Here is a 21,229-nt window from a genome sequence, read left to right as displayed (position 1 = left end):
GATGTGGTCTGTGAAGGTCAGATGCTCATCAAATGTTACTCCAAGGTTTCTGACCGACCTTGATGGGGTGATTAAAGTTGAATCTAGCTGGATAGTGAAGTCGTGCTGTAGAGACGGATTGGCAGGGAGGACGAGAAGCTCAGTCTATGCCAGGTTGAGCTGCAGGTGATGTTCCTTCATCCATGCCGAGATGTCCGGCAGGCAGCTTGAGATACGTGCAGCTACTGTGGGATCATCAGGTTGAAATGAGAGGTAGAGCTGGGTGTCATCAATGGTAAGAGAAGCCATGTGCCTGTATGATGGGTCCCAGTGATGTGGTGTAAATGGAGAAGAGGAGCGGTCCAAGAACTGAACCCTGAGGAACCCCTGTAGTCAGTTGATGTGCTTTGGAAACCTCGCCACTCCAAGCGACCCTGAAGGACCTACCTAGAGATATGACTCAAACCAGTGGAGAGGAGTTCCTGTGATGCCCAGTGATGAGAGGGTGGACAGGAGGATCTGATGATTCACGGTGTCGAAGGCAGCAGACAGATCCAGGAGAATGAGAACTGATGATTTGGAGGCAGCTTTTGCGATTCGTAGGGCTTCTGTGACTGACAGCAATGCAATGGTACAATGGTTCTATAGCGGTGAATGAGAGAACACATTAAATATATATTTATATGAATGTATATAATTATAAATATATTTTTTGTGTTCCCATTTGCTCAAATAGCAAAAGAAAAACTCCACAATAGTGTTTTCACAACTTTCAAAAAGGGGAAAAAAAATAGAGAGAGATTAATAACGGCAGTCAGAAGAGAAAAAAGATGTTAACTTTTACCTTCACTCCCACAGCCGCTGTATTAGAAACACCCTCACAGCAGCGTAAACTAGTTTTTAGTAATTTGATTCAAAAGTATATAATACAAAGTAAAGTGTTATAAATGTACATACACTCACTTCCTGATGGCTGAGCGTACTGCGCAGGCTCAAACTGAGCTTGACGACGTATATGTGACGTGAGCAACTGTCTGACAGCTGTAGGTCTTCTAGTAGCTGTGCCGAGAGAAATCTGAATCATTCATTCCCTTCCGAATCTCGCAGAGACGGAGAGCGATAGCATTAGCTGTCCATGAGCTAGCAGCAGGAGCAACTTTATGACTCTCTATGGGCTTCTCCCTTGACTTTATCGGACTTTATGCCTCCACGTCCTCTCGATTGCCTGCAAGCTTCTCCGCCTGTCTACACGGTAATTTCTCGACTGTGCGACAGAGAGTCGAGTGGTCATCACGCAATCGTTAGCCTATTTTTACAAAAACTGCTTCTACGGGGCCATAACGTAAGATACAAGGTAATGGAGCCTTTTATAAATTGTCGTGTTTCTTTAGAAATAAATAATGGACAAATGGAGTCTTTAAACGCCTCAGATGTAAAGTTATTCGCTGTCAAAGTGAAGCCAAAATGAATGGGAGTCCATGGAATGCTAACAGCAGGTGAAGTTCTGCTTCAATGGCGGCCCCCGGGGAGGCTTCAGTTTCCGCCGGATGAATTACCCCCTTGGACAAAACTAGGGCATAATCAGTAACCTAGGAAACAGAAAGAGCACAGTAAGCAGAAAAGCAGATAAACAGTCCTCAGAACGGAAACCTGACATACATACATACATAATTTAGGTCCTTTTGATAATTTGTCTTACAGTAACTTTGGTAACCGAGCTGAATGCATGATGTTGACAATTGATAGTCAAGTCATAATAATACCTACATTGAAACTACAAAATATACAAATGCATTTATTACAATACATAGCCTACATGGAACAGCAGCAACTGTCTTACAGATATCCCAACTAGCTGCCTCATCCGACTTTTTTGCAGTTTGGAAAAACCATGGGAATAACGCGCGCGCACGCTGATTCGCTGCAGTGTTATTAATTCTTCTGATGTATTCTCTGTCAGAACGACAGGTGGCAGCATTACATCTGCAGACCGAGCGCTGAACCTCCTGCATGCGATGGAGAAGAAGTGCGTGGAATATTTTCAATTCATGTCAGGCGTCCAGTGAACTCGACAGTCAGTAAAAATACTCTGAAGGGCCCACCAAGGTCTCTCGCAATTACTTGATCTGGTGTGCCACATAATTGCTGATATATCTCGCTGGATCATGCATCCTTTAGAAGTGTCAATCCCGTCTTTTCGATCGGAGGGCAGTAACATGGAGAAAGGCTACACGGTGAGTTCAACAGCGGCTACTTTCAAGACCACCCAGCTGGCGTAAACAAGCTTTCATTCCAATTTACGATAATACACGTTACACTTGACCTCAGTGAATAACGAGAAATGTCGATTTAAGACGTAGACTCTTTGGCAGTGTCTCAAAGCCTAATGCGCTGACTAACTAGGAGCAGGTTTGGGCGCGTTTGATGCCTGTGAATGATGTCTATCTATAACATATAGGTTTTGATATAGCCTGTATTTAAAGTGAATTAATCCTGATATTTATGAGCCATCTCAGCTCACTCAACTAGACTGTATTATATTCGAAGGAAATGATAGAAAAGCACTTTGTCTCGCCAGGTTTTTAAGATCGAGGTGCTCATGTGTGGTAGACAGCACACTGTTGAGAAACGCTACAGTGAATTTCACGCCCTGCATAAAATGGTAAGCACCACGCATAAAACTGCTAACAATATTCTTTATCACACTGCAGTAAAATACGTAATGGTGGATACGTAATGTATTTGGTGGTAAAAAAAAAAAAAGTGAATCCGAAAAATTAAATGAAGAAAATGACAATGTTTGGGTGAACTCTCCCTTTAATTTTGACTCACTTGTAAGTTGCTTTGGATAAAACCATCTGGTAAATTCATGAATGTAAGAGTAATTATTATTAATTTGTATGTATACTTTTAATAAATTCGTAACACTAGTTAACATTCAGTTAATGTATCATGAACATGAATTATACCATAGGACAATTCTATATCTATGAATGAAACTTTGCATGAAAATAAATTATTACTTCTTTACGTAGGGGCAAACATGAATAAAAAATACATGTATAGAAGAAATCATAATATCAAAATTAAGTGTTATCTTTTAATAAACTCTCATAAGGCTAAACAAATCTAGTAGTTTAGTTATTGTGTATAAGTCTGGGGATGAAATTAGAATTGAATTCAAGGCATTAAGGAGAATTAGACAATTTTTTTTGTTTGTGAATGAAACATTTTGCATGCAATATAAAGAAATTGGCAACACATTCAGGGTTTTCATGATGAAAAAATAATTTATTTGATAACAAATGAGTGATTATCTTCTATATGGCTAAAATGAAAGATTAAATCAAACCAGAATTTATTTGTGATGTTACAATCAAATAATAAATTGATGAGCATGTCCCATCAGCGTCAGAATATTTTTAGAAATAGAATGAACAGGATCATTTTTTTTAATTTAAAAATGGCCTTCCTTAACCTTATTAGATATCTCCTAAATTATATGCTGTAAAATGTTTGTTGATTGTTAATTCATAAAATCTAATATATATTTTGACTCTAACTGCACACAATTGTCCCAGGGTGATTCCTAAAAGCCAATAATAATATACTATTATTATGAAATAACAGCATGTACATGTGAAAAAGCAGTGTTGCTGAAATGTTGGAAAACATCTGCAAGTTTTCAGCAGAATTTCTCAGATCAGCACTTATTTACTGTATGTGGTCAGAAATAATGTTGAGTATGTATTGTGTGCTACTAGAGTACATCAATGTATGATTGTGTACATTGAGGAAAGAGGATATTTGATGTCAAGTGTCAGATGAAGTGGAATTTTACGCAATTAACAGTTTTGGCAAAATGCAGAAATTCCACTTGAAAAACATGTTTGTAAACTCTAGAGACTCCTTCTGGACAGTGTGTAACATGTTTTTTTTTACCCTTAACTACTATTTAATAGCTTAAAAAGAGCATTAAACCTCCAGAAATCCCTTCGAAGCATGTGAGGAACTGGGTGCCTAAGGTTCTTGAGCAGAGGAGACTGGGACTGGAGCTCTACCTCCAGGTATTGATCCGTTCTCTGAACAAATTAAATCACACAGTGACAAACAGCTCCGTCCTTTCCCGTATGGTCTGGAATAACCATTTGATTTTTGTGTGTGTGTGTGTAGAGTATAATCATGGAAAATGAGGTTCTTCCAAAGATATTCTTGGATTTCCTCAATATCCGCCATTTCCCGTCACTGCCAAAAACTGAGAGTTGTGGGTAAGGCTTTATAGTGTGTAATTTTGTCTGAAGTAAAGGCCTTAGAATGCAGACCTTTGGACAAAGACTTTTCAATATAGTAATTACATGTGTATGTACATGTGTGCTAAAGTGACTGTCTTTTCTCTGTTCAGATCATTTGAAACGGAATCGGATGAATCAAGGTATGTAGTATTTACATCTGAAAGAAGCACAGAATGTAAAAATCCAACCTTTCAGAGCCATTTCCATGTGTGACGTGCTGTCATAAAAGCGTTTTTGAGAAGTTATTGCGCTGGCTGGGAAATGACACCAACCATGTGATAAATTTCACAGTCCGCTTTGTTTTTAACACTATCATCAGAAACCAAACTAGATTGTGAGTCATTCTGTTCTCTCTCTCTCTCTCTCTCTCTCTCTCTCTCTCTCTCTCTCTCGCTCGATCTCTGACCTTTCCTCTACACACACTGCAGTAAACTGACACATCAGCCAGCACTTCTCTTCCTGAGGGATCCCTATCTGCTGCCTGTCACCAACGGTACATGTCTATCCTTCAGCTTTCCTTTTTTTTTAAGGGGCAAAAGAATGCATTTGCATTCATGTTTCCTTCTGCTTTTTGGGAGTGACAGAATTTTTTTTATATTATTAGACATATTGCAAAAGATATTATGAAGAAATAGATATAAAAAATATATAAATATTAAATATATGTTCATCAAGGGTCCATTTATATGATCAAATTACAGTAAAAACAGGAATATTATGAAATATACATTTTTAATAACTGTTTTCTATTATAATATATTTTAAAATGTAACTTATTCCTGTGATCAAAGCTGAATTTTCAGCATCATTACTCAGTCTTTAGTGTCACACGATCCTTCAGAAATCATTATAATACGATGTTTTGATGCTAAAACGTTTCCTATTACCGGTACTGTCAATGTTGAAAACAGTTGCGCTGCTGCGTATTTTTGTGGAAACCATGATACATTTTTTTCTGGATTCTTTGAACAAAGTTTAGAACAGCATTTAATAAAAAATGTTTTAAATCTTTTGTTACATAAACGTTTTTACTGTCACTTCTGATCAATTTAATGCATCCTTGCTGTATATAAGCATTCATTTCAGTAGTGTAAGTGTGTATATATGCATGTGAACTTGAGTTCAAATCAACTAATGCACCATTTGAGCCATTTATTAGTGAATCAGCCAGACAACTCCCATCCTCACTGAACTGACTCATTCGCTCACTTAACCACAGGATTATAACTGAGCTGAGACTTCAATCAAAGTACTGTTCAGTTGTCACCGTGTAGTTAAAGTTTCAGAGTCTTGTTGCAATAAATAGTATTTTACTAAAAGACATCCTGCAAAAGACAAAACAATCCTGTATTTAACACTGCACATGTATTATTTTACATATACATTCAATGAAGGCTTTCCAATTGTTTTGCAGATACGTTTTCAAATATGGTTATCGAAGGTGTGTTACGTGGAATATTTTATCCAGACTTCCAGCCAAGGTAGATCTCAGCACTACGGACGACATCGCATCAAGTTCACGGATGAAAAAGGGAGTCGTATTACCAACACTAAAACCAAGCAGGACCAGTTTAACAGACTCGCTCATAGCAGCCTTGAAGAGTGTGGTTTGGTTTCAACACTCCATGAGATTTTATTGTTTTGTTTTTGTGTTCTGCAAATGCAGGAATTCATATTTAGTTTTAGTGAACATTCATATCGACTGCCGAGTCAAGGTTTCGTTTAATATGAGAAGTACCTCCGCAAGTATTTGCACATCTCTCCTCGTGTCATATATGAGGTCAGGCGGATTTTCTCATCCACTGACTGCATGTTTCTCCAGATGAGGCGACTTATCAAATAAGTTAGTTGTTGGAAGAGCCTTGAACCGTTTCATTTGTTATTGAATTGTTGTATGGACGTTATTTACTTTGTTTTTGATGTGGCAATTTTCGATTAACAGCCTTGGCTTATAATTAGCAAGAAGGGAAGTAATGGGTGGACCAAGCCAGTGTATATATAGATGTGTTGGAGTTGACTGATCGGTGTGTGACATCAAAGTACCGTGACAGGTCCGCACAGCGCTGTCGATCAGATCTAGTATCTTATATCATATTACTGCCCAAAACTGTGAAAAAGAGTTGTTAAAAGTCAAAAACTTAAGTTACCATGCTAGTTAGCTTTGTTAACTTGGAGCCAAGTAAATCCTTTTCAGTGGGTTAACCTCTTTGTAAATGCAGTTTAGTCTGGACCAATGTTAGTCTAATATTTTTAGGAACTTCACTGTGTAAATAACGCATGTGAACAATAGTTTTAAAAGCTTACACACTACTGACGGCAGTAGTATTGGTGATGACCACTCGGTTTGAGTGGTTATGAGTTATAGCTGTTTAAATGTTATAAAGGTGACAACGATAAGAATGGATTTATGTACCATTTCAAGCATTTGACAGAATTTAAGTGTTTGTTTTCATTTAGATGTCTTAATTCTGTGTGTGGACGATGTGCCATTCCATTATGTGTGTATTTGTTGACACTTTGGATTGTCTCTTGCACTTTAACAAGGGTGAAAAGATCAGTTGTAACTGAGTATCATTTTAAAACTGATAGCAATAAAACAGAACACATTTATTCATTAACTAAATACTTTGTCACCACTCAAGCATGTTATAATGACACATTGGGGAAGTGTTGCACTTTTTTTTTTATTAAAAAACTGACACGTACACAAATTCCAATCTGAACAGCTTTCTTGCATTCTCAATCCCACAATCACAGTCAGTGTGCATATAAAGGTTGAGTTCATGTTATGTTAGGCCACCCAGGCGTTTAATAACAGCATTTAGCATAATGAAACTTATGCAACAGACAATTCGGTACCGTCCATGTTTGGCACTTTTTACAGCCAAGAGTTGTCCAATTGAAAGATGACCTGAAAATTGTTTCTAAATGCATTTTGATGTAATGAATGCATAACTCCTGTGATGAGACTAAACATAGCAGGATCCCTTAAGCACAAATGAGTGAATTGTAAGATAAAAGCTTTTATTTGGTTTAAAGGTAAAAAAAAAAACTACACTTCAAACATTCCAAGAAGGCCAAGTTTCATTTAGACTTATTTTAATACTGAAAAAGTAATAGTAAATTAATAGCTTTTAAACTTGTTTTTTCTGACTAGTCTCACAAAAAAAAAAAAGTAAATCTTAGTGTCATCATTACTTACATTTCAGTAACCAGTAAAAGGGAATGAACAAATAGTTAAACTAAAGATTATAAATTCTGTCCATCATTGTTCCAAACCTGCATGAAATCCATGGGACACAAAAAGAGAATTTTTAAAGAATGTTCCAGCTGCTTTTTTCTCTCTCCATACAATGAAAGTTGAATAAAGAAAGACATTGTCAAACTCCAAAAAACTGACAAATGTACTGTAAAATAGTCTTTTACCACTTGTGCGCTACAGTACATTCCAGGTCTTTTGAAGCCATATGACAGGACCATGTTAAGAACAGGACATCATTCCAGGACTTATTCACAAATCTTAAAATCTAACATAGTTATACGGGTCTAGAATGACATGAGGGTGTGTAAAAGATTTACATTTTTGGTCTTAAGTCTATGATAAAAAAACAACTGTAAACAATAACCTGATTTTTTTTTCTCACAATCGTGGAGTTCCAAAAACACTGACTTACTCAAGCGTTTGTTGATTTTCTGCAAGATCGGTAACAGTCTGTTTTCTCACAGCTCTCCGTGGCCCACCTCGTCTTTAAGACGCTCGTCCTGATTGGTCTCGCTCTCGGGCTCCTTCAGGTTGGCGTAGGCCACCTCTCTTGTCAGTTGCTCTAGCGGTGGCAAACCCACAGCCAGGTTACGCAAAGCGATGGCTGTCATCAGGAACCTTAAGAGATGAACCAAAATAATGAATCTGTACTGTCGCAAGACATTTAATATCTCCCTTTAATACCCCTACATACCCTCGTCTAATCGAGTAGTATTTCTTTGAGGCAAATCTCTGGAACCTCTCGACCACAGAAGCTTCCCGACGCTTTTTCACCTCCTGCATGCGCTTCTGTCGTTTGAGGAAGATTCGTACTACAGGGTCGATCACGCTGTTGTCCGAGTCCTGGTCGTCGAGACCGGTGATGAGCGGCTGCAGCTCAGGAGGCAAAGGCTCGGTTTCTACAAACAGCAACACGTTATGTGTGCTTCTTCAGCGTAGCGACACACAAATAAATGAAATGGCTTCTATCAGCCCCTTAGATGTTTAAAGATGTTATACTAAAGGGAGCTTTTGATCTAGACCAGTGTTGCTATTGTTAAAGCCACCATGAAATGAAAATGGACAATTCTTATATTTATTATGAAATACGATTTATCTGTGCACAAAAAAAGTGGCCATTCTGTGAGACAAATTACATTAGGGTCTAAAGACTGAATGCCCTCGTAATCTTAAATCAAAGTAACTTTGACATCTCTTCTCTAATGATGTGTTTACTGGCGCGAAGGCGGGACAACCTGTCACTCACATGAGATCGTCCAATAGCAAACCACAATCATCCAATCAATTCCCAATGGACAAAATCAGGTCCCACCCTACATTTATTCTTGTTTGTGAAACCGCTTCACTTGGATATACGTCACAAAAAAAAAAAATCTATCACAACTTCAGTTTCATGCCGACTTTAACTAAAACTATTGAAAAATAGTTTTTATTAATACTTTTTTTTTTTTTTTTTAATATTGCCTTGGCAACAGAGGAGAAATTTTAAGTACTAAAATGACAAACTGAAACTGATCATTTTTATCTGAATAGAAATATAAAAAACAAACGAAAACATTTTTACTAAAACTATAATAGTATATCAATAAGCTCAGTTCATATTGTAAATAAAGATGTTCTTGGTTTTGTTGCTATGTGTTTTGTGGCTTGGCTTTGTTCTACACTGAATTAATTTGAATTCACATGGTTTGTTTTACACTAAATTAATTTGAATTCACATTGTTTGTTTTACACTGAATTAATTTGAATTCACATTGTTTGTTTTACACTGAATTAATTGGAATTCACATTGTTTGTGTGAACACATTTAGCAATGTTGAATTGGCAAATACATATGTACAAATCAAAGTAAATATGTTAAAGAGAATAAATGAACTATTTGACATGTGAATATTATTGGTAAACAACAAAGAATTAGCCAACTTTAATCTGAAGGAATTTGTAGAAGTTTTCCCATGTAACCGGAAAGTGACTTACCTGTTCCATTGCGCACTTTCTCCTGAAGTTCAGAAAGCTTGGTGAAGTTCTTCTGAAGCTCGGCCTCAGTGGTGTTTACATAAATGTACATGTAACAGGATGGCCCTCCAGACACAGTGTACACCTTATGGTATGCGCCAGCTGGAATCTTAATACACAATAATGAAATGTATCAACATAGATACTAACATTAATAATAGTAAGAGTTTAAAATGTTACACTGGAACAAAGAGTTCAGAGTTTCATAATAGAGGATAGGAGAATTGTACCTGCATCTTTTCTCCTGGTTGTAAACTGTAGTTCTTCTTTTCGTCCACTATTTCAACCTTCACTAGACCCTCCAGGACCTGAACACTGGTGTTCCCAAGATCCTCACTCACAAAGTTTTCAAGGAAAAGGCCTGTGGATGTCACATTAATAATAACTGAGCACCTGTGTGGACAAATTAACCAAAAGTATTCCAGTAATGAAAAAAAAAATCAGTTAGAGATACATACCTGGGAAGTCAGCAATGAATACCACCTCAGTCTGGTTGTCCAAAGACCCCTCAATCTCCTCAAATTTGGTTCTCCATGGTGACAAGTCAACGAGAAGTGGCATCAGCCATGGATTGGGGCGGAATGGCGACCAATCGGCTTTTACGATGTCAATGCGTGGGTCAAAAATCCTTTTGGATAGAAGCAGAACCATATGGAAATAAAGGCTTTTTAACTGTGATGTCAGAAGCATTGGACTATCATTTTGTCTGTATGAATCAAAGAACATCTAGCAGTGTAAATTGAACACGCAATAAACACGACTAACCTCTGTTGGAAACGGTCATTGATGGACACCCAAATGTCAAAGTAGATCTCTGGGTCTGAGATATTGAAGCGTGGCAGATTTTCACTGAGGCAAGTCGCGTACTGCTTCAACATGTCTCCATGGTCTTTCCATCTCCGGCTCTGAGTGAAAACCTGCAGCATGTTGGAATGACATGAGAAGATAAGCGCATAACAATGTAGTGGTGCAATTTAAACGACTCTAGTGTTAAAATAAGGAATATTGTGGGCTAAAAACAAGTCAAGCTCTATTGATGGTATCTGTAGCATGTTGTCGATTATCACAGGAAATTAATTTAGAGTCACTTTTTTTTCCCATATACTTGCGTTGCAAGCTAATGAAAAATGTAAAAACAATGATTACTAATAGAGCTTAATCGGTTTCGCCTGGAACATTCCTGTAAAATAGTTTTGACTCACTCCAGGGTTCAGATATCCAACATCGCCTGTTACGCCATCTCTGTAGGTGATCTTGACATGCTGATGTGAGCGAGAGTGAACCATCATGTCCCATGAGTAGCCATACAGTCCATTTGTCCAGTTATTATAGCCCTGTATGGCCCAGAGATTAAATGTTTATAAATTTGTTTCTATACATTTATAACTCTTACACAGGGCTTGACATTAAAACACCCATAATGCAGGTGGATTTCAGCAGTGGCGTGAAAACACAGTCACTCCTATTAACCACCTTGGCAGGTTGAATTGTATTAATATATAAATTTTTAATTGTAGTCTTTTAAAAGATATCTGAAGTAATAAATTAAGTATAATGTAGTGTTGTCAAAAATATAATTTGTTTTATATTGATACTGAAATATCTGAAATGCTTGATACTCATTTCGCACAGAATATACGATACCAGCTGCTTTTTTTGCTCTCACACTCAAAGAGCGCTCACATAAAGCTGCCTCTCAGTACTAAGCGTATTGCGCTTAAACAGTCAAATACACACAAAATAATGTCAAAATGCTAGTCTTAACAAGTATTCACCTAAACAGCTAGTTACGTTTTAAAGCTGCCGTCGGCAACATTTATTTGATCAAATTCATTGAAATTGACACTATAATCCGACAGAACAACATAAATAAGGTGGTTTTAGAAAAAAACCCGAGCTTCTAACTCCACCTGGAGCGTGTTATTTTGTTTTGCAAAAATCCACCGCTCCCGGATCATCGGGTCTAATCAGCGCAGGGGGGTGCGAGATCTGACTGTCAATCACAGGTCGTGCACAAATCACAGATCCCCCTCCCTCGCGCAGACGCGGACGTTACAATATCACATGCACACGACACGCCTGAAGTTCGCCTGAAGATTGTACGAAGCGTGATGGCAGAGAGAAAATCTAATAACAAGCTTCCAGTTCCTCGGTTATTGCTATCTATGGATAGATTAGCATGGGCAGCCTACCTCCGAGTCTATGGTGTTGATCGATGCTGAAGAGACGGACGCGTTCACAGAAAATCAGGTACACACGCACTGACGATGGGCGGGTGCTCGTTGGTAGTGGGGGAGGGGCATGAGAGTTGTAAACATTCAAAATTTTGTCTAAGTCCACTCAATCTGCCAGACTTGCCAACGGCAGCTTTAAAGGTAGGGTTGGTAATCCTGTTCAGAAACATTTTTTTTATACTGGGTGAAATGGTCCTTCCATTCTGATAGTAGTCAATACATTATGTGTTCAGAAAAAGGAATGAAACAAATCTGACCTCTGTAGCAGCTGTAGGACAGTAAAAACTCTGACCAATCACTGCCATTCGGTGCGAATGTAAAGAACCAATCATATGCCTTCATGTCTCGTGCCCGAGCACCACTGCGTGCACAGCAGTGATGCGCGGGTCAATGTATAAACAACCCGCACCCGACCGACGTTTTCAACTAACCCGCCCGCAACTCGGACCGCAAAAAAAAAGAAAGAAAATATTGTACCCGACCCGCTTCCTGACCCGCGTTTTTTAAAGTAGCTATAGTAAATGCTCATCGCGTCATGGGCCATAGACGGAGGAACTAGGGGTGCGCATTTTTCTGAATGCTGTATGATATAGCCTAGTGTTTTATAATAAAGGCTTGATTTATTTATTTATTTCGTTTCATTTTCTTAACAATTAAGATGCTGCATGTGTTTATCCAGTCTAATCGACGTGTGCGTCTCTCCCCGGACTTTCCCAACAAAAATCCCGCCCCCTCTCAGCAAATAGGCTACATAAAACTGACATTACTGAGCTATATGCGTTTAAAAGTAGCCTATTAAAATGGCACAATGGCATTGCTCAGTTCAACGCGTTGGAAAATCGGGCATTTTGTCCCGCGTCAGCTTTTATTCAAAAGTTAATAACGCGCTCAACATTCAAAAGGTAAACAAGGATTTCCCACTTTCATCTGCAGACTGCTCGTGCGTCATCCTCGCGCATTCAGCCAATAAAGTGTAGACCTATGTATTTCATAGAACATTGTGTCTAGTACTATATAAATTACAAAGGTAAACGACCCGACCGACCGCGACCCGAATATCATTAAAAATATTTTTGGATGACTCGTAACCGCGCAGGCACCCGCTCATTTTGGATCAACCCGCGCATCACTGGTAGGTACATGCAGCTGACTCCAAATGTGGATGCGCGTTCATGTTTGTGGGGGGGCGTAGCTTTGGACGGAGCACTGACAGGAGGGGGCGGAGCTTAGAAGAGGTGCCACTTTCAAATCTGGCTAGCTCTCCAACATTACCTACTCTAGCTTTAAGAGAACGTAAATAGTGTAATGGATCCGTGCGTTAGGTCTTAAAGTGACAGCAGTGAAATTATGCTGATAATAGGGGTGCCACGAGATCTCGTCTGATAAATGTCTTATCTTGTAGAATGCGCGCTCAGCACTGGTGCAAAATAAAACAGCAATTTTACAACAATTATAAAGAGTCTGTGCGCTACAGTACTTTGATTATGGTTGCACTTGCACTTATTGTTTGCACTTACCGGTAATAAGACTAAGAAAAAGTATATATTTTTGTGATTTATACTGTTTTTATTTTTATGTTCAATTTGTGGAAAGGAATTTAATTAGCAGGTCACACACAGCCTCAATCAGTTTAAAGTTCTGAAAGCTCATAATTCATGTACAGTAAGGTCTGAAAAGACTCCTGTGAAATCATACAGGATTTCAAAAGCCAGTCAGTTGAGTTTGTGGCAAAACCTTTTACAGTGCTTGTATATAGTTGTCTTTCAATGCATTTTATAATTCATACTCATAAAGTAGAACTGAAATGACATTCATTAGAAAATTATTAGTTCAAACATTTCAAAATGCACCTGCAGACTATTTTTCCATTTGTCATTGAGGATTTCTATAAATATTGAGCAAGAATCTCATCTCGTCCTCGTGAACCCAATCTCGTGTCTTGTCTCGTGAGATAAGTGTCTCGTCACACGCCTAGCTGATAATATTAAAAATATTTATATCGCTGTTTTTTCCCCATGGTATCGATGTCAAAATTGTGGCCATTGAAAATGTTTAGTGGCTAGTAACTTTGGAAGACCACTAGCCACAGTGGCTGGTGATAAAAAAAAGTGAATGTCAAGCCCTGTTCTTGTATAATAATAATTGAAATAGAAAGTTTAATTATTGGTGTTTTAATCAGTCTCTTTTATCCACTTTCAACCATTTCCTGATTTCTTTGAAGGGAGGGTCTATGGGGGGGGGGGACATCGTGCTTGGTATGTTTTCGTCTTCAAACTAAACTTGGGTCTTCAGCCTACAGAGTTTAAATCCCGCCTGGCTAGAGCGCTTCCCATAATGTTTATGCGTTAGGTCACTAGGCGTCTTTTGTGGCTGTTCGTACACATTCGACCACATGAACGTTTCCACTACAAAAACAATTTGGTCTAATGTGTTTTCGACTACCTCTGGAAGTGTTCAAAAGTGGACAGTCTCAAAATGTTTTAGACCGCCAGTATTTAGCGTCGCCCACTTGTGAACCCATCGACCAAAACGCATCTTAATACCAGATGTAAACAGGGCCTTTGAAGTGAAGCGTGAGCAAGGCATGTGATTCCTCTTCCAAAGGTTTGTGCAGATATTTGCTTTTGTTCACTATCTGTGTTTACATTGATTGTGAAAGCGCAATGAACCTTCTAGATCAAACTGCATCTAGACAACATAGTGCAGTTTAAAATCACCTGTGTGATGAAGTGCGAGTATGGCAAGAAGAGCTGCTCTGTGATGTAAAGGATGGCGAAGAAGGCTCTAAACTTGTGCTTGAAGCTCGGTGTGGTGGGTTTTGGAGCCGAGTGGGTCTCATCTTGTTCTCTAGGCACAGTGGGTGGATTTGGGTACACGCAGGAGGAGCTGGGACTCGGGGCAGGAGAGATGAGGGGCAGTACAGGCCAGAGGAACTCTGGGAAGCGGCCAAAGAAGCGTCTAGGCCAGTCAGGGTAGCAAAAGAGAGGGCTTGTGGCCAACATGGTGTAAGCAAACATTCCTGAGGATAAAAATAAACATTATAAAGTTTTAAAATCTCAAATCTTTTTAGTAAACTAGTCCTTTAGCGTCATTTTTTACCTATGCTAAAGAGCTGGGAATTCATGCAGTGGAAATAGCTGACAAAGAAGATGGCGACCGGACGTGTGACATCGAAGAAAAGCAGATAGCCAGCTGTGAGGTCTAAGATCAGACCCCCGCCATGGATCACCATCAGACTGACCAATTCAACAGGCAAGATCATTCTGAAACAGAGTGAGGGAGAGGGGAAAAAAAGACAAAATGATGTATGTCATCATTATGAAGTCTTAGCTACATAATAGCGATTATCAATTGAATGACGTCAGAACCCCGGAAAAGACTGATTCCTGATCCGCTGGTTCCTTTGAGATTTTCCCATGGGGTTTTATAATCGTGTTTTTAAATTTATGAGTAAAATAAAGTGGTAAACATAACTTGAAAACGCGAATTTTGAAGCAGTCATGACTATTTATGATAAGAACGTTTGAGGTGTGAGTGTGCGCAGTGTACGTTGTAGAACAAAATGTTACGCATCAAGTTATTTTACTCATAAATTGAAAAACTTCATTATAAAAACCCATGTGTAAATCTCGAAGGTACCAGCGGCGAATTAGTCTTCCGGGTTCTGACGTCATCCCTGCACCACTCTATAAATGCTTACATTTCTCTTATTTGAATGTCAAAATGTCACTGAAATTTAATCTGACGATTTATCAATAATCGTGACAGGCCTTGACAAAATATGGCTATGTTCAGACTGCAGGCAAAATCTGCCTAAATCCGACTTCGATGTGTAAATGCTGACTTCAGTAACCTCTGTGTTTACGTCTTGCTATTGTTCTTTTGCGCATTAAAAGGTCAGTTCGGGACTGCGATCAGTTCAACCTGGAATCTGATATTGGACACAACAAAAAATCAGATCTGAGCAATAAATCAGAATTAAGCACTAAGGCTTGCAGTGTGAACATAGCCTTGATTCTGATCCATTACAACAATCTGTCATGCTAAGGCAGATGTAATTGAAGGCTAATATACTCACTTGAAAGGGTCAAATAACCAATGGTGTGCCAAGTATTTCATCGAGTACCCTTCCACCCAATCAGCATCTAGTTTCTTGACCCCAGCGATGAAGTACACTATGAAAATCTGTCAAAGGCAATACACATTTATCTCATCATAACTTTCTCTATGCTGATAATGTCCTACAACACAGGGATAATATTTCAGGCCAAATCTAGATCCATCAGCTGACCTGAGTTCTCAGCAAAGTGTAGTTCCACAGCGGTACATGGGCGTTCCTCTTCCTGGGGTTTCGGAGTCCATCTAATGACCTGCATTAAAACAACGTTTTGCTTGTTTTATGATCAAATAAATGACTCTTGGATTAATGTTTTGTTGTGTAATGCATATTTTTAAGTGTGAGCTAAGTGTCCAAAAGTTTTTGGGGCCACTGTACAGGAAGTATCTTACCAGTATCTGTTGGCGTCCATGAGCGTGAGCTGGAAGCCGATGAGTCCGTACAGATAAGAGTGATTGTTCCAGGTCGTTTTGTCCAGGAAGAAAACGTACCAGTAAGTAGATATAAACATCAGACAGGCAAGGCGATAAAAAAGGCCGAGCATGATACCAACAGCGCCTGCAAAACACACAAGTGGATGATCAGTCTTGTGTCTTCTTAAAGAAGTGCTGTCTTCACATCTGACAAAATGGGTTCTGGAAATAAAAAATATCATTACATTTCTCCATTCTGGCTGATACCAATACGTCGATAATTATTTTCAGCAATGGCTGATAACTGATGAATGGCCAATATACAATTCTATATTATTTTGTCTAAATCAATTAAAATTAAAATACTAATGTTAAATGCTACAACAGAATTTAGGCCTCAACACATTACAATGTACAGTATGAAACATGGATATACATTTTTAAGATTATATTTAACACTGTTAATAAACTATTTTGAGTTATTTATTTATTTATTTTTAATCTTTTTTTTTTTAAGATCAACCTTCAGTGAGTTAAATAACAGAAAAAGTCATCTAAATGTAAAAATAGAGACAAACAAATATTGAATGAAAGAAAAACATTTAAAACTCTCTCAGTATCGGCCAAGAACCAGTATATTGTGAATCCCTACAACAAATATTGTTCATGTTTCATAATTAATATATTTTAATAATATAATTAATAATAATAATATGAATATTATATCAATTTTAATAATACAAATATAATATATATTTTACAATTTATATATGTTTAATGACATAAAAACTCATCTTAATGTAAAAATAGAGACATGTACAAATAAATATTGAGTGACAGAAATACATTTAAAAGCTCTCTTAATGCTGGCCAAGAACCAGTATATAGTGAATCCCTACATAAAATATTTGTAATATTTAATAATTCATATATTTTAATAATAATAATAACAACAACTGTATACATTTTAACAATATAAATATAATTAATATTTTTATATTTATAAAACTCATATTTTAATTATAATTAATGTAAGTCCATATTTTTCTATTGTATCATTATTTTTTAAATAATTTAAGACTCAAAGCAATACATCCCATATCAGGTAGGTAATATATGGTTCAAAGTCAAAACACTTTACTGAAGAATTTTTAGAAATGCTTTTGGAGAAAATGAAAGGTGGAAAAAAAGGGTTTCAGAAGCAAGGCCACTAGAAAAGTGGGCAGTCACTGTTGCATTTCACAAAGAGTTTTACGAGGAACTCACCAAGGAGCATAACAAAATACACAAAGAACATCCAGTCCATGGGAAGGGGCTTCAGGAAGTTGAAGAGGGGGAAGCGGCACACCGGTGCCCCGTCTAAATACTTAAAGTCCAGATGACTCAGGCCTCGCTCCTGGGTGATGTCCAGCGCCATCAGCATACCTGAGGAAACACAGCACACATCAACACCGGCACCACAATCAGGATGCTGTAAAATCACATACTTCATGCACAAATGAAGACTCACCAAATAAGAAACGGAAAATGCCCAATGAGGCCGGGTCAGTGGGGCGATTGAGGAGACACACCAGCTGATGCCATGATGACACGTCTTCTTTTTCAAAGCCAAAGAGACGCTTCATGGTGCTGGTCTGCTCTGACAGGGACGATGTCGCCTGTTCGTTCTCCTCACTGCTCTTTTTCTTCGCTTTGGAGGGTTCAGCGTATCGAGCACCTGCTAAAGTAACAAAGGGAATCTCAATAATATCTCAGTTGTTTCTCCTAATCAGCGATGATATTAAACAGAGTGAATTTAGCATTTTAATTCAACCAGTGTCTCAGATTTTTCTCCTGAAAAAAATAAAAACATTATTATACTGATGCCCATCACACCTACAGTTTCAGAAGAGATCTTAAAAATATGTCAAAGTTGCCAGTTTACCAAAGTTTTCAATGACAAGTCAGAGATGTCAGTATGATTTCTGTATGAACTCAAATATTTCTTGTTGATTTTAGATTAAATAACCTGAGAGAGATATGCTGTCCAAATTAATTTCACAGCTTTGTACACAAATATTTAGGCTAAATTAATCTGTATTGTCAGGCGCTTCACATAAATAATTTTAGGAGAAACATCCGAGACAAAGTTAACTAAATAAATCTAAACGGAGAACTCATAAGCTATAAATAACCTCTGAGAAATACATTTTCTTATTAGTACACTTCATAGTATACTAAGTTACAAAACAGTACTTGCATTGTTTTCGACTCAACCTACATAAATCTAATTATACTACATTTTCACTTTTAATGCACTTAATCAGACGATACGTACACCTTATATAATCATGTGTTATGCAAAGTTATCTGATATAATATTATATCCATATCAATCTCTTTAGGCCACTTTTACTGTAGTAATACAGTATTTACCTGCTGTCGCGTCACTCGCCCCTGGCTCCATGTTGCAGGTTATGAAACCAGTCTGCACTGAACGTTACAAAAGGTCTGTCAGTCTTGAACCGCCCGAAATTATTTCACACCCGATACATGGGTAGACTTCCACACACACACACACCAGGGTGAGGTACGTGTCAAACAGACACACAGCACACTGAAAGCTTGGCTATCCACAGAAAGGTAGGCGACTGCGTAGATGTCTCGACGCTCATTGGCTGGTTCCGTCTTATGTCCCGCCCTTCAAAGGGGAAGTGGAAACATGTCTATGGTGGAAACGAGGTCTAGTGGTCAAAACCAGTCAGTGGTTGTGGTTGTTGGGATTTTCTTTTTTTTTGTTTTGTTTAATTTCTATTTTAGAGTCAATGAAAATATCTCAGCTGAATACCAATCATTCTTGTTTTGAAGTAAACTGGGAAGTAATGTCCCGGCATATGTCTTAAAATATAGAAAAACCTCAGTTTTAAAGTGTACGTAAGGTTTAATTAGTTAAGATTAGTTAACTACAGTAGTTAACATGAACAAAGAATGAACAATACTTACAGCATTTATTAATCTCAGTAAATGTTCATTTCAACATGTATTAATACATTTTTTAAATAAAAATGTGTCTGTTAACATTCGTTAATGCAATGTTAAGTAACAAGCAAATAAATAACTGTATTTTTAACAAACAATAACAAAGATTAATAAATGTTGTAAAATGTATTGCTTTTTCATGTTAGTTTATACATTGATAATGTTAACAAATGAGACATTGTGAAGTCTAAAGTGCACTGTAAAAGTTATATGATCAATAAGTTACAACATATGTTTTTACATTGCTATAACTCATCAAAATAAGTTAAGCAATTTTCAACTTATTTTAAACAATTTAAAAAGTAATTTTAATGTAATTTAAATTGAAATTAAATAAACACCAAGTTGATTTTACAAATTTAAGGCAGCAACTTTGTTTTTTACAGTGTTTGTTTATTGCATAGTGTATTGTGTAAAGCGTTTCAAAAAATGTAAATGATTTATATAAACAGTCCGGTGAGTATGCATGGCCATGCAAGAACTGGGATGTTTTCAGCTTCCAGGAATTGTGTACAGATCCTTGCAACATCATGCTGCAACATGAGGTGATGGTCGTGGATGAATGGCACAACAATGGGCCTCAGGATCTCGTCACGGTAACTCTGTGCATTCAAAATGCCATCAATTAAATGCACCTGTGATCGTTGTCCATAACATACGCCTACCCATAACCTCACCGCCACCATGGGCCACTCGATCCACAACGTTGACATCAGCAAACCGCTCACCAACACGACGCCATACACACTGTCTGCCATCTGCCCTGAACAGTGAAAACCGGGATTCATCCATGAAGAGAACACCTCTCCAAAGTGCCAGACACCATCGAATGTGAGCACTTGCCCACTCAAGACGGTTACGACTGCAATCAGGTCGAGACCCCGATGAGTACGACGAACATGCAGATGAGCTTCCCTGAGACAGTTTGTGCAGAAATTCTTTGGTCATGCAAACCGATTGTTGCAGCCGCTGTCCGGGTGGCTGGTCTCAGACGATCTTGGAGGTGAAGATGCTGGATGTTTAGGTCCTGGGCTGGTGTGGGTACACGTGGTCTGCGGTTGTTAGGCCGGTTGGATGTACTGCCAAATTCTCTGAAACGCCTTTGGAGATGGCTTATGGTTTTTGATTTGATTTGATTTATTTATGGATTAACAAACATACATAATCCAAAGGATAACATGTTAAAGTGTAAACACTTATTTCCAACATGGTCCTTGAGAAGACCATGGTAGAGAAATTAACATTAAATTAAGACTGCGGGCAACAACTCTGGTGAACATTCCTGCAGTCAGCATGCCAATTGCACGCTCCCTCAAAACTTGCGACATCTGTGGCATTGTGCTGTGTGATAAAACTACACATTTTAGAGTGGCCTTTTATTGTGGCCAGCCTAAGGCACACCTGTGCAATAATCATGCTGTCTAATCAGCAACTTGATATGCCACACACCGGTGAGGTGGGTGGATTATCTCGGCAAAGGAGAAGTGCTCACTAACACTGATTGAGGCCCCGTTTACACGTACATGGTTATTTTGAAAAACTGAGACATTTCCCTTCGGTTGTGCCCCTCGTTTACACGCAAACGGAGAATTCTCCTCTGTAAACGATTCTTTCTAAAAACTCCGGCCTGAGTGGAGATTTTGGAAAACTCCGTTTGCACGTTTGCATGTAAACTGAGAAACACGGAGGCAGCAACGTCACAGTATGTGACTATTTTTCGGGATTCTGGTTGACTAACATGGGCTTGAGCTTCTCGTTACACTGCCACCTACAGGTTTGGCATGCTCTTGACGGCATATACACGGGTTCGTGTGCACAGGGTTATTTTTGAAAACGAAGAGGGGTGAAATGTCCGTTTATGAAAATAGCCGTCCACGTGTAAACATAGCCTTAGACAG

General features: G+C 38.2%; 2 protein-coding genes across 3 annotated transcripts; one reads left to right on the top strand and one right to left on the bottom strand.

Moving 5' to 3' along the window:
• Positions 1–1,904: 1,904 nt before the first annotated feature.
• On the top strand, positions 1,905–7,659 carry snx24 (sorting nexin 24). The gene is made up of 7 exons (XM_079598707.1): positions 1,905–2,213; positions 2,558–2,641; positions 3,942–4,046; positions 4,153–4,247; positions 4,382–4,411; positions 4,700–4,764; positions 5,686–7,659. Exons 1-7 carry the CDS (start codon positions 2,145–2,147, stop codon positions 5,754–5,756), a joined length of 519 nt encoding a protein of 172 aa, XP_079454833.1. The 5' UTR covers positions 1,905–2,144; the 3' UTR covers positions 5,757–7,659.
• Positions 7,376–18,990, bottom strand: ggcx (gamma-glutamyl carboxylase; the record flags this gene model as incomplete). Of its 2 annotated transcripts, none has more annotated exons than XM_079598705.1 (15): positions 18,729–18,990; positions 17,824–18,033; positions 17,580–17,738; positions 16,293–16,458; positions 16,075–16,153; positions 15,862–15,968; positions 14,883–15,046; positions 14,501–14,802; positions 10,752–10,883; positions 10,315–10,466; positions 10,008–10,177; positions 9,780–9,910; positions 9,511–9,658; positions 8,228–8,432; positions 7,376–8,151 (listed from the first exon to the last, which is right to left on the bottom strand). In XM_079598705.1, the coding sequence occupies exons 1-15, from the start codon at positions 18,757–18,759 to the stop codon at positions 7,992–7,994; spliced, it is 2,316 nt and encodes a 771-aa protein (XP_079454831.1). In that variant the 5' UTR covers positions 18,760–18,990. The 2 variants fall into 2 exon arrangements, with proteins under 2 accessions (XP_079454831.1, XP_079454832.1); XM_079598706.1 differs by having other exon boundaries at positions 7,992–8,151; positions 17,824–18,030; positions 18,729–18,965.
• Between the last annotated feature and the right edge of the window lie 2,239 nt (positions 18,991–21,229).

The sequence above is a fragment of the Phoxinus phoxinus genome (genome assembly GCF_949152265.1).
Source record: "Phoxinus phoxinus genome assembly, chromosome: 23".
Classification (NCBI taxonomy): Eukaryota; Metazoa; Chordata; class Actinopteri; order Cypriniformes; family Leuciscidae; genus Phoxinus; species Phoxinus phoxinus.
The sequence above is the reverse complement of the archived record's forward strand: the minus strand, read 5'-3'. Positions and strand labels throughout refer to the sequence as shown.